We start from the raw sequence: 17,147 nt of genomic DNA on the forward strand, positions 1-17,147 counted from the left end.
TTGCTCCCTCCTTTGATAAGACACCGACGACGACACTGTGGTCTAAAAATCCTACAGTCCTGGGTACCACTTTTTGTCACAGCGACCTTTTTATGTCGCCCAATGTCCAGTTCTCTCTCGAGATGTTCAATTTTTATTTTCTGTTCTTTGTCAAGTTGATAGTATTTGTTGTTCTCCTGCTCCAAATATTCTATTCGCGAATTTAGATATTTTCTGCGTTTGTTTGTGTCTATAATTCCTTGTTCCGTTGACGTCTTTAAATGTTTCCTTATTGCTTGCAGTAGTTGCCTGTTTGTTGCTTGCAATGTTTCAATTTGGTCCGAAAGTTTTCTTTCACGTTCTGCGCTGGTTTGAAATCGTTCACACTTTGTTTCGAGAGATGTGACCAATTTCAGTAATTTTTCCTTTTCGTTATTAAACACATGGCACCTGTCACTAATAACGTTGATCTGCTTTACCTGCCGTTTGGATGTTTCACTTGTCTGTCCCCTACATGGTTTAATTTGAATCTTGACCAGCTCATCATTGGAAACAGATGCAAAGGGTGCAGAGGCGAACAATTCCCTTTTTAATCTGAAAGTTTTAATTCTCTGTTGATCTCTTATCTTCTTAGCGCGGGACTTTGTTTTATTGCTACTTTTCACTGCCGGACATTTCCGAGGCGTTGACTTCTCTCGTATCACTTTTTTGAAGCACATTCTTGAGAAATGTCCAAGATTTCCGCACTTTAAACACGACACATTTTTAGCGGGACAAGAAAAGCGATGGTCTGAATAAAGAATTTCACCTCTTCCACATTTTCTACACTCACTTAAAACTGGTCCTCTATAGTTAATCTGAGGTAGTGTCCCAAAACGCTGGCAAAGTCTATGGCAAGGGTTTAACATGTGCATGTTACCCTGGTGAAATATCCAGTTCTCCATTTGTAAAAATTATATGTTCCTTGCACTTATCAAGTCTTAGTAATGAGCGACCGTATCGTAGTCCAGCTAAAAAGTGGACTTGCCCGGAGATTCTCACACCAACTTTCACAGCGCTATAGCTAGTGTATTGGGGAAATAGCTCTAATTATGTAGTCTGTGAAAAAGGATAATCCAAAGATGATATTTTCTATATACTGATTTATTACAGTCGGGTGCGGAGCGGAGAAATATCCAACTCTACACTTCCAAACCTGGGCCTAAAGTGAATATACAAGTAATACAAAATGATAATATACAAAATATACAGGAACAAACATGTAAACAGCACTAAGTCTAAACGTGATATACAATAGTCGCTAATTAATTGACGCAAGTGGTACCTTTCTTTCAGAAGGGGGTAAGGCGACATCTTGAAACATCTACTGATGAAACTTCTGAAATTGTCCTATCCCTTGACAAGATTTCCCCCTTATCAGGTGACTGAACAGATATATTGGCAGCCTCATTATTGCTTCCAGATGATGTAGCACCTATCACCTCAGCTGTTGTGAATTTTTTGGCCTTGCCAACAGGAGTCTGTTTCTTGGTAGCACTGGTCGCATGGAAAATCTATCCATCCTGGGTTTTGTATACAGATGTCAGATGTCAATGGAATGTATCATAGCTACACTTTGATTAAGCATGTTCATTAAATTAATTGTGAGTTTTACTGCGTGTGGTATTGTTAATGTCAAAAGTTAAGCCCACACTCAACGGCGTTTTCAGTGTAAAGGTACTGTAGAGAAGTTGCTGTGAGAGAATTAGAGCTTTGTCCTAGGTAACAATACTGCAGTCCACTTCGGCACCATCACGTTTCAGTTGTGTGTCAGACAGCAGTTGACATGAAAAATTCCTTATTGTTTGTGGAACATTTTTCTCGCTGCCGTGTTACAGGTCAGATTGACATGCCTTTTCGCGATCTCGCAAAATTGTGCCGCAGTTAACAGTTTTCCATTTTAAAAATGTCCTCGTCATTTTGATGTACAGATTTTAATCTGGCTAGAACATCGCCTACAGATACATCTGCCGAACACATGAAGTCTGATTTACGCCCTAACTGAGAAAAATAACCACTTTATCACCGTAGTGAAGTTCAATTTTGTTCAAAATTGATACCCTATATGTATCTGAATTTTCAACACCATTTTTCTTTAACAAGAGGCCCATGGGCCTTAACGGTCACCTGAGTTGACAGGATGTGTACTCATGGATATTGCTTTAATTTGAATACATTTATAGATAGCGTAGGTTACATTAATCAGGCTCATCTGGCAACAAAAGTATATCAAAATCAAATAAACATCAAAGGTCCTTAGACTATTTTTCATTACAGTATATTTCTGGACAAATGTGAACTTGATAAGCTCCGTGTAATGATTGCATGAGCTCCAATTCTATGTAAAGCAGTACTAGCTATAGATTGCAAAAGGGGCCAACTCAATGAAAATTGACGGATTGCCAGCTGTCAATCAAACCGCACGTGACTTTGTATTTTGTATTGTGTGTGCTACGATGTTTGCTCCGACATTGAAAAGAAACATGTGCGTTTGTGAGCACGAGGCGTGGCTATATTACACCTGGCGATCGGTCAATGGATGTTGTCATACATTTTTTGTGTTTGGTGGATGGACTGGTGAATATACCTAACAATCATGTGAATTTTTTTCCAGAAAATACGAGATTTGAAATATTATTGAAAAAAATGGTGATATTTACTAATAAAACCTTTTATTAATAAATATCTGGATTTTAAAATAATTTTTCAAATCTCGTATTTTTTGGAAAAATCATGACAATGTGGTAGATTGTAGGATATATCCTCAAGGTAATCCGGTTGTCTCAACTATTAAAATCTCACATGTCCTTAAATGACTGATTGACAGGATGTTAAAACTCACAAAACAAACTAAAGTAACATATATTACAAGTAGTAGATACTTTTTATTATTTGATTGCCTTATATTAGTTCAAGAATGCATATTCAAACATGCTTACAGATGATATCTTTTGATTCGATGCAAGACTAATGTACTAATTGGAAAAGAATGATAAATAATGTAGTTTTTTAAACATTTTATTATGTATACATTGTCTTTGTTAAACACAAACCATAAACATGTGTATCGACTTAAGCGAAATTAAATCACAAACATTCCAAGCAAAATAAGAATGTATTTTTCCATAAAAAGCCTTGAATACCTTGTTTATGCACCACATACTATTTCCTTCATATCGGAGGTATATTGTAAGCACGAAACATGATGATCACATATGTCTGTCCAAACATTCGGTTTTGGCAAATTTTGATTGCTTTCAGCTATAGTTCCACCCGGATCAGCTTGTTTTATGGAGGGAAGTTTACCGTCCTTTACGGACAGGCCAGTGACACCCTCCATGTATACTTACCTTGGTGGTACTTTGTTTTATGGATCAGACTAGTTAATCTGTAGATAGTATTATCATCATGTAATATGTCAATTGGTAAATGAAAAAAATATTTCAATAATGTGAGTGCAATCACACAGATATTCGATAACTTTTATATGTATAAATATACACTTTAAAATATATCAAGGCTATTTGTCAATTGTACTATTCAGAAATATATCGATTTGTAAATTAATACATTTCAATTTCAATGATGATGTACTATTATACATCATTCCATTTTACAAGACTCATTATACTGAACATTATTATATAATAATGACATAAAAATGTTAAGTTCTGCAAATGATAAACATGATAAAAAATTCTAAGTACAACCATAATCAGTTAAACAACTTTCATTTAATAATTAGAGGCGTTGTATGTATATTGTACATTATAGCATTTGGTGGTATGAAGTTTCAGATAAATTAATTAACTTATAATTGATTGGAAGTATGTATATCAGTGATGCATTTTAAAAATTACATCAAATAATATGAAAGTTTTTAGGGACATGCATGTGTATAAATATACAACCTTAATCAATGAATATAAACTATCCAATTACTGTAGCATGTAAATTGTACACACAAGAATAATGCAAACATTAATTTCTATTCATCAACAAAACAAATTAATATAGTGCAACAGCAGTGCAGAAGATAAAATTTCAACAGCACTTTTTCTCTAACTTTTTCTTCTTTTAGATGAAAAACATTTCACTTACAAATGTAGTTGAACATCAATAACTGTATTCTAAATTTTTGATGCATGTTAAGCCATCCTTTTGTGCCACTGTCACTCAACACAGCGACATATTTCCTAAGGTTTCATCTTCGTTTTAGAATGGAAGTAATTTTCGAATACTTTTTCAACTCTAAAACATTGAGACCCCCATATTTGAGTTCTTACCAATCATATCAAAAATATGGTTCATATATCAAACAGTAATAAGTACAAAAAAATACTAGAAGAATTTGATAAATTATGAACATTTCACAATTACAGAAACCTATGTAATCCATTTTGAGAGTTAATGGATAGGCTACCTTATAATTTTAAGATGATTACACAGGCTTCTAATAAATTGAGTGGAAACCCTCTCTTATTTAAACCACTCTGTTCTCTACCAAGTATGTTTTGCACCATTCACTCAATGTGAATGGAGCAAAGCATGCCTGATAGAGATTATAGTATTGGCGGGTTTTATTCTTTACTGTAAGTTAATGGCACTGTAAATCATATTATGATCTGACCAGTATGCCTCTAGGACACCATTTTGTATGAATAATGCATTTGTGTAGATATGATCTATTTGTGTGTGGGACTTTGTGGTGTGATCATCAAGAACCTGTTTGCATCTGAATGTGTTTTCCATAAAGTCAAGAAAGGACTTTGCTGGCTTTTGCAGATCAACATTGAAATCTCCCATTATCATAATCGTCTTTTGGGGATCAATATGAGGCAGCAAGTTTGCCTCAACAAAACCTGAGAACATAGAGAATGAACATGAAGGCTTTTTGTAGACAGCTACATACTGTAGAATTGTGGAAGACAATTTCACTACCAGAAAAGATAGCTCTACATTTTCAGAAGAAAATGACAAAGATGTAAGCACTTCAAGGTTTCTTTTGACATACACAACAAGTCCATGGTGTGGCCTTGTACCTGAACAGTGAGAATCATTCCTGTAAATTTGGTAATCACTTAAAGCAAAAGTGTCATCAGTATCTCTGTTGCAAAGTCTGGACTCAGCTATTCCAATTATGTCTGCAGCACAGACATTCGGGTCAGATTTAATGTCGGCAAAATGTTTGTGAAGAGATCGTGCATTGTTGAACAGACATTTTATTTCTGCTTCAATGTCATACAGTGGTCTGAAGCAAAGTTTTAACACATGTTCTCTGAGTCTTTGCATTTCTGAATCAACTGATCTTTGGCCAAGCTTAGCTCATTGAAATCAAGGATATGTAGCTGATTCAAGTCACCTACAGCTATAACACTGATTCCTCCAAAGTCTGTCTTTTTGCCTTTCACTTGTTGGAGCCTTTCATTGATAAATGTTAGCAGCTTATTGCCAACCATAGAAATCTCATCTATGATAACAACTGACAGATATCTGAATTTTGTTCTGAGAGAGTTCAATTCGTCAGCATGCATATGTTGCTGTGTTTGATACATTTTTTGTGAAACGCTGAAGCAATGGTAGTGCCACCAATGTTGTATGCAGCCTTTCCTGTGTATGCACATAACATAATTCTGACATCCTCAGGGTCTTCCCCTTCTTCAGAGCACAATAATCTATGTAATGTCTGATACACTGCATCAATTACTACAGATTTCCCTGTTCCTGCTCCTCCAGTGAGAAAGGCAAACAATGGTTCATCTTCATCTCTTATGAATTTTGTGACATGATTGTGAAACTCTCTTTGTTTGGGGTTTAGAGACTGTAACAGTGTGTGGTACTCATTATCAGGCAAGCGAACTGCACTAGTTTCCACATCTGATGGTTTTGACCCTAGGCCAAGTTCAGGTCCAATGTCAACATGTTTATGCTGAACAGAATCAGGGTCAAAATGGATAAAATCCTCAGAAGGTGTACTACCAACATCTGCATCTTCAGCCTCAATGTGTTCGGTATTTGGGGCAACTTCATCAAAGTCACACGAGTCGTCTTCTGCCTGTTGTATAGCTTGTTCTAACTCTTCCATGAAGTGTTCATAAACCTTTTGCTTTACTTGAACTATATCAGCTTTGTTTCTGTAATGTTCCTCGTAGGTGTCATAGTTACCAAGAACATCTTTTTGCTCATTTCTCCATGGCAGATACAAAAGGAGTTTATCTCTGTAATAGTTTTCAGCATTGTTTTTTTTTGCTAAATCCAACAAATCTGATAACGCGGTCATTTTTACTTTTTCTAATTTTAATTCCATTTTTCAATGTTACAAGAACATCTGCTGCTCTGAATTCCTCAGCATCCATTTCACTATGTGATGTTTCTTGTTTGTCAAACTGATCATCACATGTTATTTCTTCTTCATCATCATCATCATTTTTGTCTTCTTTTGGAACTGGCTTTTCCAGGTCTTTAGGAAATGTCACTTCTAGTTGAGAGACATAATCAGCCAAACACCATAGTTCTAACTGTTTTGGACGTTTTGAATACCTCTCAATCATACTTGTTGCATGGATATCTGTTGAATGTTCTGGAAGTTCATTCAGTTCATTTTCTGTTTTGAGAAGGAAGACCCTTGCATCAGGTGTGGAGGTGTTGATAAACGCTACCTCTCGAGAAGCTTGTGTCAAAGGCATCTGTAGTATCAGGTAACTAGCCTCTTGTGCACTGACCTCAACAAAATTAAGAAATTTGTTACCAATATGCCTCACTTGGTGTTTCAAATCCATATTTCCTTCTGTTGCTTCTTTTGATGCCTTGTCTAGCATAGCACTTATGCCTCTCTGTGATTTACTGATATATGACACAATGTACGTTGCACAGGCATATGGATCAAGCACAAACTGGATGTCCAAATTTGCAGTCCAAGCTTTGAGAACAGCTGGATTATAATAGTTCACTCTCATTTCTGATGGACGTCTTTTGAGGAAAACTTTTGGACCCTTCAGTGACGCTCTTATACACTTGATGTATTCTTCAAGTGGCATGTGGGCAATATCACGGAGAAAAGTTTCAAATTCCAAGTCACAGCCATCTTTGTAATCATTCAACCTTTGTTGCAGAGCCTTGTACTTCTTTCTATACTCGTCAATGTCAGTTTCTAGAGGCTCAAGAAGCATAGTTTGTGGTAATGGTGGTAGAGGAAAACCAAACCTGCACACTGACTTCCCACCTTTTTTTACAGGTTTTTGAATGTTTGTGTACTTGGAGGTCAATAAGATTTTGAAGTTCAGGATCATCCGTTTGTAGTGAACAAGTGACATATTTGTCAACATATTCTACTATTGAACTATCATCATCGTTAGGATACTTTGGTGCATCTTTTGTCCACAGAAGCATATGTATGTGTGGTGAAACATCCGTTACAGTTCCAATAGGGTTGTGATCACTTTTCAAGAAAGATGTGATGAATTCGCGTACTCTGTTGTCAAAATATCTGGCACAGGTCACAGGATCCTTTTTGACCAAGTTGGTTTTTCTGTTCCAGTCCATCGATTCAAGGTTTTCATCTGACAGAATAGTACCATCTAGTGTTGCCAGTGTTCTCAAAAGGTCTGGCCATCTTGTGTCAGCTGATGACAATGACATGAACCACGTAGGTAAACCAAGCTGTCGTATCATGGCAAATGCATCTTTTTTCTTAGATGACAGGTATGCAGGGGAGTTTCTCAATGTTCTAAAAATGTAGTAGCCTTCATTTAGTCTGACAATTTCATGTGCAGATGATTGATTTCTAACTTGTCCAGCAGTTATCTTTTTTCCCTCTGATTTACATCTTCTAACAGTAAGATTGACCTTGTCACTAACTTGCTCGATCTGGATTTTCTTCAATTTGAAAAAGATATTTGGAACGGACTGAGCAGCTTTTCTGTCAATACTTCTCAATTCCCATTTTGCAATGTCACTGTAATGCACATTTTTGTGTCTCTTTTCATTGTCCAATCTTCGCTGTCCACAGAAAATTGAAGGAAAGCAAAGGTACTCTGCATCCTTGTCTTCATATAAGCTAATAAGTTTCTGGTTTTCTCCCGGGGCAAATACATATATTTTGTTTGTGTCAAAATCTGTGTCATCCACTAATGTATCTGTGTTGCCCTGAGTTCCATCATCTGCAGAAATTTCACAAAAATCATCAGATGCCTCCTCCGAGTCTCTGTCATCTTTTGAACGAGAACTTCCTGTTAATTCTGTGATAAGCTCATCATTGGCTTCTGTGATTCTTTTCTCCCATGTTTCATCAATTTTGATGTTTTCATTTTTGTATAATTCACTGTTTTCCATCAACCATTTTAGAGCTTGGAGCACAACCTTGGGGCGAATGTTTTCAGAAAAACATGATGACTTGTGAGATAACCGTTTCTTTAATTTCACTGCAATTGTTACATGCTCATCCACTTGCCTCGGAAGTGCGTTAATAGTAGGTTGTATGTCAACAGGTACATTAACAATATTTCCTTTCGCAGATAACTGACCTCCTCTGGGAAGTTCACGTATTTGCATAAAAGGTATCCGTTGTGATATCAACCTTTCTTCTAGTGGATGCAAATTCAGAACCTCAGGTTTTTTGGGCCACAACATCCCATTTTTTACTGACAATTTTGGTACCTTCTCTTCTTTTAATGATGCCAGACAAGTGGAACAAAGCCATTGTTTTCCATCAACAGATGTAAGATCAGTACATAGTTGTCTGCTCTCCAATGTAATGTGGGCTTTGTCAAGTTGGACAACACTTTTGCGAAACCATGTTTGATGACAACAGGAGCAAGCATATATTGGGCCATTTGCTACTCGAGCATGAAACTTTACTATCGATTCATCAATTGTACAACCTATGTGTCTTTTTTTGTTGAGTAATCTTTCATGGTCTACTAAATTATGCAAACGTTTTTCTTTTTATGGCTTTAGAGAGTTTGTCTCTACACCTTTCCATTTGTCGGTGAACTTTCCTATTTTCTTGCTTTTTTAATCTTTCTTTTTCCAACTGCAAAGTATTCTTCCTTAAAAGCCTTTTCATTTCTATTTCAAGATCATAATATTCCTTGTTTTGTCTAGCCTTTATCATGGCTTTAAGTGTGCTTTTTCTTTCTTTTTGTTTTGTTTCTATTTGTTCTCTGGATCTCTGTTTTGCTTTAAGTTCAGACTCTCTAAATTCCTTGTTTTGTCTGGCCTTTGTCTTAGCTTTAAGTGTGCTTTTTCTTTCTTTTTGTTTTGTTTCTATTTGTTCTCTGGATCTCTGTTTTGCTTTAAGTTCAGACTCTCTAAATTCCTTGTTTTGTCTAGCCTTTATCATGGCTTTAAGTGTGTTTTTTTCTTTCTTTTTGTTTTGTTTCCATTTGTTCTCTGGATCTCTGTTTTGCTTTAAGTTCAGACTCTCTAAGTTCCTTGTTTTGTCTAGCCTTTATCATTGCTTTAAGTGTGCTTTTTCTTTCTTTTTGTTCTCTGGATCTCTGTTTTGCTTTAAGTTCAGACTCTCTAAATTCCTTGTTTTGTCTGGCCTTTATCATGGCTTTAAGTGTGCTTTTTCGTTCTTTTTGTTTTGTTTCTATTTGTTCTCTGGATCTCTGTTTTGCTTTAAGTTCAGACTCTCTAAATTCCTTGTTTTGTCTAGCCTTTATCATGGCTTTAAGTGTGTTTTTTCTTTCTTTTTGTTTTGTTTCCATTTGTTCTCTGGATCTCTGTTTTGCTTTAAGTTCAGACTCTCTAAGTTCCTTGTTTTGTCTAGCCTTTATCATTGCTTTAAGTGTGCTTTTTCTTTCTTTTTGTTCTCTGGATCTCTGTTTTGCTGCTTTAAGTTCAGACTCTCTTAATTCCTTGTTTTGTCTGGCCTTTATCATGGCTTTAAGTGTGCTTTTTCGTTCTTTTTGTTTTGTTTCTATTTGTTCTCTGGATCTCTGTTTTGTTTTAAGTTCAGACTCTCTAAATTCCTTGTTTTGTCTGGCCTTTGTCTTAGCTTTAAGTGTGCTTTTTCTTTCTTTTTGTTTTGTTTCTTTTTGTTCTCTGGATCTCTGTTTTCCTTTAAGTTCAGACTCTCTAAACTCCTTGTTTTGTCTGGCCTTTGTCATAGCTTTAAGTGTGTTTTTTCTTTCTTTTTGATTTGTTTCTATTTGTTCTCTGGATCTCTGTTTTGCTTTTAGTTCAGACTCTCTAAATTCCTTGTTTTGTCTGGCCTTTGTCTTAGCTTTAAGTGTGTTTTTTCTGTCTTTCTGTTTTGTTTCTATTTCTTCTCTGGATCTCTGTTTTCCTTTAAGTTCAGATTCTCTAAACTCCTCACATTGTCTAGCCTTCTTAATTCTTTTGTGGTTGCTTTCTCGATCTTTTAATTTATATTCTGGGTTTTCTCTAGCTTTTTGCTTGCTCTCTACACAACAGCGATTTTGTCTTTCCCTAAAACTTAAACATTCCCTTCTTTTCTGCATATAGTGTTTCATATACATTTTGCTGATGATTGTTCCTCTTTCGATAATGCCTTATCACTTTGAAAGTCAAAGTATTTGTCAAGCAATGATTTTCTCCCTGAAGTCTGTTTGGAAATAGTAACTGGTTGAATTTCAAACTGGCAGTGACTGTTCATGGAGATATTTGCACTTCGATAGTATGAAAACATGAAATCGACCAAATGTTGTGTATTTTGAAAATTCATTTCAACTGCTCTTCCGTCAACACATGATAGGCCATCTGAACCGTGGGAGTGTGAATCAAATATTGACGGGTTTTTGTTGCTATCTAGATACAAAGCTGAGCAAATCCCTCCAACAATAATAAGACCTTCATTGTGATTAGAAAATAATCTGTCAACACCTTCCTGTAGGTTCAAGCTATCTTGTGAATCATTCCAATCAGAATGTGTAACACAGCCATATATCTGATCATGGTACTGAACTTCAAAGTTTTTACCTGACAGGGAAACAATCAAAGGCAGCTCTTTAAACTGAAGCATTTTTGAAACAAAGGTGTTAGTTGATTTTAATTCTGCCATTCTTATTCTGAATAACTCATCACCAGCTAAGAGAATATCATCAACGTTTTGATGTTTTGATGTTTGGTAATGGTCAGTTTTTACAGAGATCAGTGAAACTAAACTGTTGCAAGTACACTGCATTCCTCTTGAAACTGTTGGAAATATTTCACTTGCTTGGTGAACTGAACCAAAGTTCATTTTGACACAAAACTTGGAAGGTTCATGTGACAAAGCCGTGGTTAGTGAAGACTCATTTGGCATGTTAATCGTGCCTGATGGTAAAAAATATATAGTTACGAGATTTCATAGTAGTCGACTGACATTATGTCAATAATATACAAGTTTCACATTACAACAATGCAGTCTAGTAACCATAATACGTATGTACAGGCAAGATTCAAGGAACCCTAGACATTGAAATTGTGTCCCGCAGGAAAAGTCTCGAGCCTCCATCAAGCCAGCCATGTTTAATAAATGTAGCAGTCAAAATGATATTGTAAATAGGTAATCTGTGTGTTGTCAACGTGAGTCATGAAAACTACAGCCAAAGATGACACCACATATTTCTGATACATGTGGCAAGTTTTCGACAAGATTGAAATATTCCAGTTCAATACATTATTTATTTCTGTCGTGTATAAGATTGACTGATTATCGATATCCGTCAATAGTGCTTTAGAGTATAATTGCATTTAAATTGTATTTGATAGCGATAAGAATTTAATCAAAAGTTTAAATAATTTTCAGTCATGTGAAAAATGTATACGTGTAAAATGTTTAGTTTACTATCCTGTATTTACATGTAGCTGCACTCTTGTAAGGCTTTGCCTTAAATTCATCTTAACACACACACTTAAGATATTGCTTTGAAATATAACATATTTAACTCGTGTAAAATTATAGGAACTTAATCATGAAAAACATTGCACATAAGTCGGAGTTATACTGGTATCTCTCCCTTTTCAAAAATGCGAGTACAATATAATGTCGATTTAATAGTTATCGGGAGCATAAACTAATAAATTATTGAAACTATATTTGAAGATCCATGTGTTTGCCTATATGACTTTTAATATATGATAGCATAACATTTTAATGGGAATTATCATTGTCTGTAGGAAGCAGGCATTTGCCCTGGACAAAGATCAACATTTCGTTTTTCACCAACTTGTCCACAAATTCCAACAGAATTATCATGCAGAATGATGTACAATGTCAAAAAACTGTTGAAAATATATATCAACTCGAAAAAAATACAGTAAAACATCTAGAATTAAAGTTTTAGACTTATTCTTGAAAGCATGCCATCCCTGCCATGTGGACTGAGACCACAATTACATACTTCCGGTTTCAGTACCTTCAGAAATGTATGTATTTTATGAAAACATGCAGCATGCCCCTATGAACTTGGTATTTGCCAACAAATTCACTGTAGATGTGTAGTGTATATGTCAAATTAACTGTTATAGTGTAAAATACTGAATTTTCTTATGTTTTTATTGCTCCAGGATCCTGTGTAAAAAGTCCTGTTTTGACCCCAACCCATGACCCGGATGTATATAATTGGCACATGGTGACACTTGATGACAGATATCTTGAAAAAATGCCGGTCATGCTAGGTTGAAACTTTCAGAATTTGTTCCTCGGATATTGACCTTGACCAGGTTAGATGGAAACTTGTCAACGAAATTTTGGGAATTTATTATGAATTTTAACGTTACAATGAAACATATAGCAGAGTTAATTGTGGTCTCGGTCCTTAATGAAAAGCTTCAGAATTCACATTTTTCTGTCTCAGATCCACATTTTTTAACCAAATGTCTTGAAAATTGGCAGACTTGTACAAATAGATATGACCTACTAGCTGTTAAAGTTCAGTTAAGAAATGATTACAAATTTAACTTAAAATTAAAATTAAAATTTTAAAATGTTTTTGTTTTATTTGATTCATGTCAAATGGCAGCTATATTTAGGATCTAATTAGCATATATTGTAATTTTATGTGTTCCTACACCATAATTTAAAAGTTAAAATGGAGGATTTTTTTCAAATTGTATCAGGACAAAGTGTTTGAAAATTCAACTATAAGCCAGGAAAATGGACTCTGCAGGATTTGGACAGGATCATTAACAAAAAACAGGAAATATGGCTTAATTTCATTTAAGGACCCAGTAGATTTGAAATGGAAGAAGAAGCATGCACATAGGCTTGCAGTTATTGTGTTTCTTAAAGATTTGAATTTGAAAAGTGATGCTGATTGCTCACACCTGTGTCATAATAGTTTATGTGTGAACACTGACCATATTAGTGTTGAACCACATTATATTAACAATAATAGACAGCATTGTTTAAATTCAGGTGTATGTTCTGGTCATTTGGGGTTTAGGGAATGTATGCTTGATTTGAAAATTTGATTGTTTATTTATTTATTTGTCATTTGAGGGTATTAGCTATTGTGTCAAGGACACAACATTGTCCGACTACCACCACGTGGAGGTTCCCTCTTTAGGTAGTCATATATATGTAACATTTTTTGTTACATATTTTGGTTAATTCAGAATTCAGATGTTATTGTAACCAAAATGTCTCTAATAAATTCTCTTTGTCACTCCTTCTCAGTATTGGTGATCCTGAGGTTGATTATCTCCCCTGCATTGGTGAATGGTGGGATCCAGCTGACCTTTCCTGTAGTCGGACTTCCGAGCAGACTTTGACTTTTTTGCATGCTCCTTATACTGTTCAGCTACTGATGCCAGACTTCTCTTTCGGACCGTTGGTTTGTATTGGTATTCCCGTTAATAGATTTCCTCTGTGCTGAGTTGATTGAGCTTGTGCTTGACCTCCCCACACAGAGTACCACCAAAATATTGAACTTTCTGCTGTATGGCTATGCCTGCGGTGTTGTTAAGTGTCAATATTGTGTTATCCAATCTTCCCTCTGCATTTCTCCCGAAGTTCTGGTACTTTGGTAGAGCCACATTTATGCTCCGGTGACAGCCTTCATTCTTCTGGGTAGATGTGTTTAGCCTCATTGATGTGACAGCTTCTGTGCTGAGTCTCATTTTGAGGAGCTCTAATAGTAAACTCTGGTCTTCTGGTGTCATCTGAAGGTGATGTATCTGGTTCGAACTCAGGAACATTGAACGTAGCCACCAGTTGTCGCCGTCATCTCCAGAGCACACTACAGAATGTTGTTTGCATTTAGCACAGTCACCAGCATAGCACGAAACAGTGGCATCTAGCACGGAGGGTAACAGGCTTGTGATAGTGTCTATGTCTCCCTTGTGTGTTTTCATCAAAGACTTGAAAACCAAACTACTTCTGGCTTTCAAGTCTTGTGAAAATATCTTCTGCACATGTGCTCTCATCTGTCTGGTACGGCCTGGAAACATGGACTCGCTGAACTTAGCACTGTTGCATTTCCGGAACTGTGCTCTGCCAACGTGTGTTGGGTCAGCCAGTCTCTCCACTTTCCACATTGGATGCAAGGCTTTCATGGCTTCCTCCAGGCCTTTGGCTCCCGTTCCGTCCCCATCCGTCGTAGCATATCTTATCAGCACACCCTGACTGGTAAGCTGGTCTCCGATGTCCTTTCCCATGGCATACTCGGAAAGGCCGTCATGTCGATCGATGTTGGCTGTACAGTCAGGGTGACCACCAGGACACTTGACGTCATAGCCTTTCCCTCTCAGCCAAGCACCTGTCCAGCACAGTTTGTTGTGCAGAGCACGGCCCAGTATGTACTTTTTTGGTGTACATGTCTCGATACCGAGGCTGATTCCCTGAGAGGCATTCAGTCCGGGCTTCTTAGCACTGCCAAATGTTGTGCTGTTGTATCGGCCATCTACTGCTAGTCCAATGGTGCTCGGTGACTCGTCTCCTCTCAGGGTGTTGGCTTCTACCACCAGTTTGGTCTTCTCTGACATGTCTATTTTATTCAAGGCTGTAATATCTCTGGACACTTGGTTTGCTTGGCGCTGCATTCCACTCTTGGCCCCTGCTGGTATATTCAGGTGCCCTAAAATCAGTCGGGCTCCTTTGGTGCTGACAGCCTGGCCACACAAAGCTGAGGGCAGGTACTTGTTGATTAAGGCTGGCTTTGGTCCGCGCTTGTTCGAGTCCGCCTCCCTGTACAGCTTGTACAGTGGTGACCTGTATTGACACTTCTCACATTTTACAGCACAGCTCCATCCCAGGGCCCTCCTACGCTCAGTGTCCAGTTTAAAGTCTGGTACTTGGCAATTCTGGTCTGTCTGTGAGGCATGGAGACTTATCACATTGTTCCACATCTCAACCATTAGCACAACATCTACAATTCGGTTTCCTTCTATTTCAGGAATTTCAGAGTCTGGCTCTTTTGGTGGACTGCATGCAGGACGCAGGATCCTTGTTGGACAGGGTCGGTCTTCAGAGTCAGCAGATACCAGGGATAGGCCGTCTGAACTAGGCTTGGTTACCAGCTCCATTTCCTTGGTAGTCAGTCTTCTGGTAAGCACTGGTGTCGTTTCCCTTGGTACAGGTGTGTTGGATTCTTTCCCTGATGTCTGTCCCTTATTTGTTGGTACATTACCAGGCTTGAAATAAGTTTGTCTTCTCAATCTTTCTCCTTTCATGTTGGCTTTTACTGTTGCAAGTAGCAGTGGTCAGTCTGTACTGGTCAGAAGTTCTCAGGACAATGAATTTAGGTAATGTGTAAATATTGTGATATACACAATCATTGTCTGTATCAGAACAATCATCAGTTGTGTTTCAGACGCTGTGAGAGCCTTGTCATTTAAGATAAAAGCCCTACAGGGCACCCCCCTCCTGCCTTTGGCACATAGGGTTAAGTGCTGTCTGTATACAAGTGTCTGTTAGTGAGGCCATGGGTGGTCATTTGCTGTGATTGGTCAATGGAAGTCTTTACTGTTGTCTATAGATAATTTCTTGTCTCATCTGAGGATTATTAGTGCTTAAAAACATTGTAAATATTCATTTAAATTCAAAACTTTGGGAAATTTTTCAAAAAATTGATTTAAGTTTGTTTTAAATTAAAGTTAAAACTTAATATGAAAAACCAGTCTGTAAACATTATATGCAGAAATTATTGCAGATTTGATTTCAGTTTACAGAACTGAAATATGTCAATTATTGAAAAATCTGTTTCATTTTTCCTAACACATGTTAAGTGAAATATGTAATGTAAATGTGTGTAAAATTGGGCAAGGATTCTCAGTGTAAGGGGGGGGGGGGTAATTAAAGTCTCTCTAACTCATGTTCTATTTGTCTTAGAGTAATTCTGTTTTCACAGAGTTGTTGCAAATAGCTTCTAGTTTATGAAAATACCTATTTTATATTTTTCACAAATTTAGTGTCCTATAATAGGACTGAGACCACAATTACATACTTCCGGTTTCAGTACCCACGAATGAAGTCCCTTCAGAAATGTATGTATTTTATGAAAACATGCAGCATGCCCCTATGAACTTGGTATTTGCCAACAAATTCACTGTAGATGTGTAGTGTATATGTCAAGTTAACTGTTATAGTGTAAAATACTGAATTTTCTTATGTTTTTATTGCTCCAGGATCCTGTGTAAAAAGTCCTGTTTTGACCCCAACCCATGACCCGGATGTATATAATTGGCACATGGTGACACTTGATGACAGATATCTTGAAAAAATGCCGGTCATGCTAGGTTGAAACTTTCAGAATTTGTTCCTCGGATATTGACCTTGACCAGGTTAGATGGAAACTTGTCAACGAAATTTTGGGAATTTATTATGAATTTTAACGTTACAATGAAACATATAGCAGAGTTAATTGTGGTCTCGGTCCTTAATTACCTTGTTGCATATATATATCCCACAATTCTATCAACTTCCGGTCTGTTAAGGATTTTCTTAGCAGAGTTATCTCCCTTACATTACAGAGATATATATAGACAATATTTTGAGTTCAAATCCCATTCTGCCTAATTGATTTTTTAAAACTATTTTTAACTATTTTTTTCACCTGGTTTCTGTCTGCATAACTTTCAAATAAATATTTTTGTATTGAAAAGTTTAAAAAAAAATTAAAAGAACCAATGGCAATTCTACAAATAACTAAAAATATTTATCCAAATGTACATACATAGCA

General features: G+C 36.6%; 1 protein-coding gene, 1 long non-coding RNA gene and 1 pseudogene across 2 annotated transcripts; 2 read left to right on the forward strand and 1 right to left on the reverse strand.

The window, feature by feature from the left end:
* Nucleotides 1-9,362: 9,362 nt before the first annotated feature.
* Nucleotides 9,363-10,502, reverse strand: LOC138324186 (DNA ligase 1-like). Its single transcript, XM_069269267.1, has one exon. The coding sequence runs from the start codon at nucleotides 10,500-10,502 to the stop codon at nucleotides 9,363-9,365; it is 1,140 nt and encodes a 379-aa protein (XP_069125368.1).
* Nucleotides 10,503-13,754: 3,252 nt separating this feature from the next.
* LOC138322606 (uncharacterized) lies at nucleotides 13,755-16,677 on the forward strand. The gene is made up of 3 exons (XR_011208442.1): nucleotides 13,755-13,802; nucleotides 15,363-15,514; nucleotides 16,594-16,677. It is a non-coding gene; the product is annotated as an uncharacterized lncRNA (long non-coding RNA).
* Nucleotides 14,509-15,187, forward strand: LOC138324614 (uncharacterized; annotated as a pseudogene).
* Nucleotides 16,678-17,147: the final 470 nt, after the last annotated feature.

This window comes from Argopecten irradians, chromosome 5, assembly GCF_041381155.1.
Source record: "Argopecten irradians isolate NY chromosome 5, Ai_NY, whole genome shotgun sequence".
NCBI lineage: Eukaryota > Metazoa > Mollusca > Bivalvia > Pectinida > Pectinidae > Argopecten > Argopecten irradians.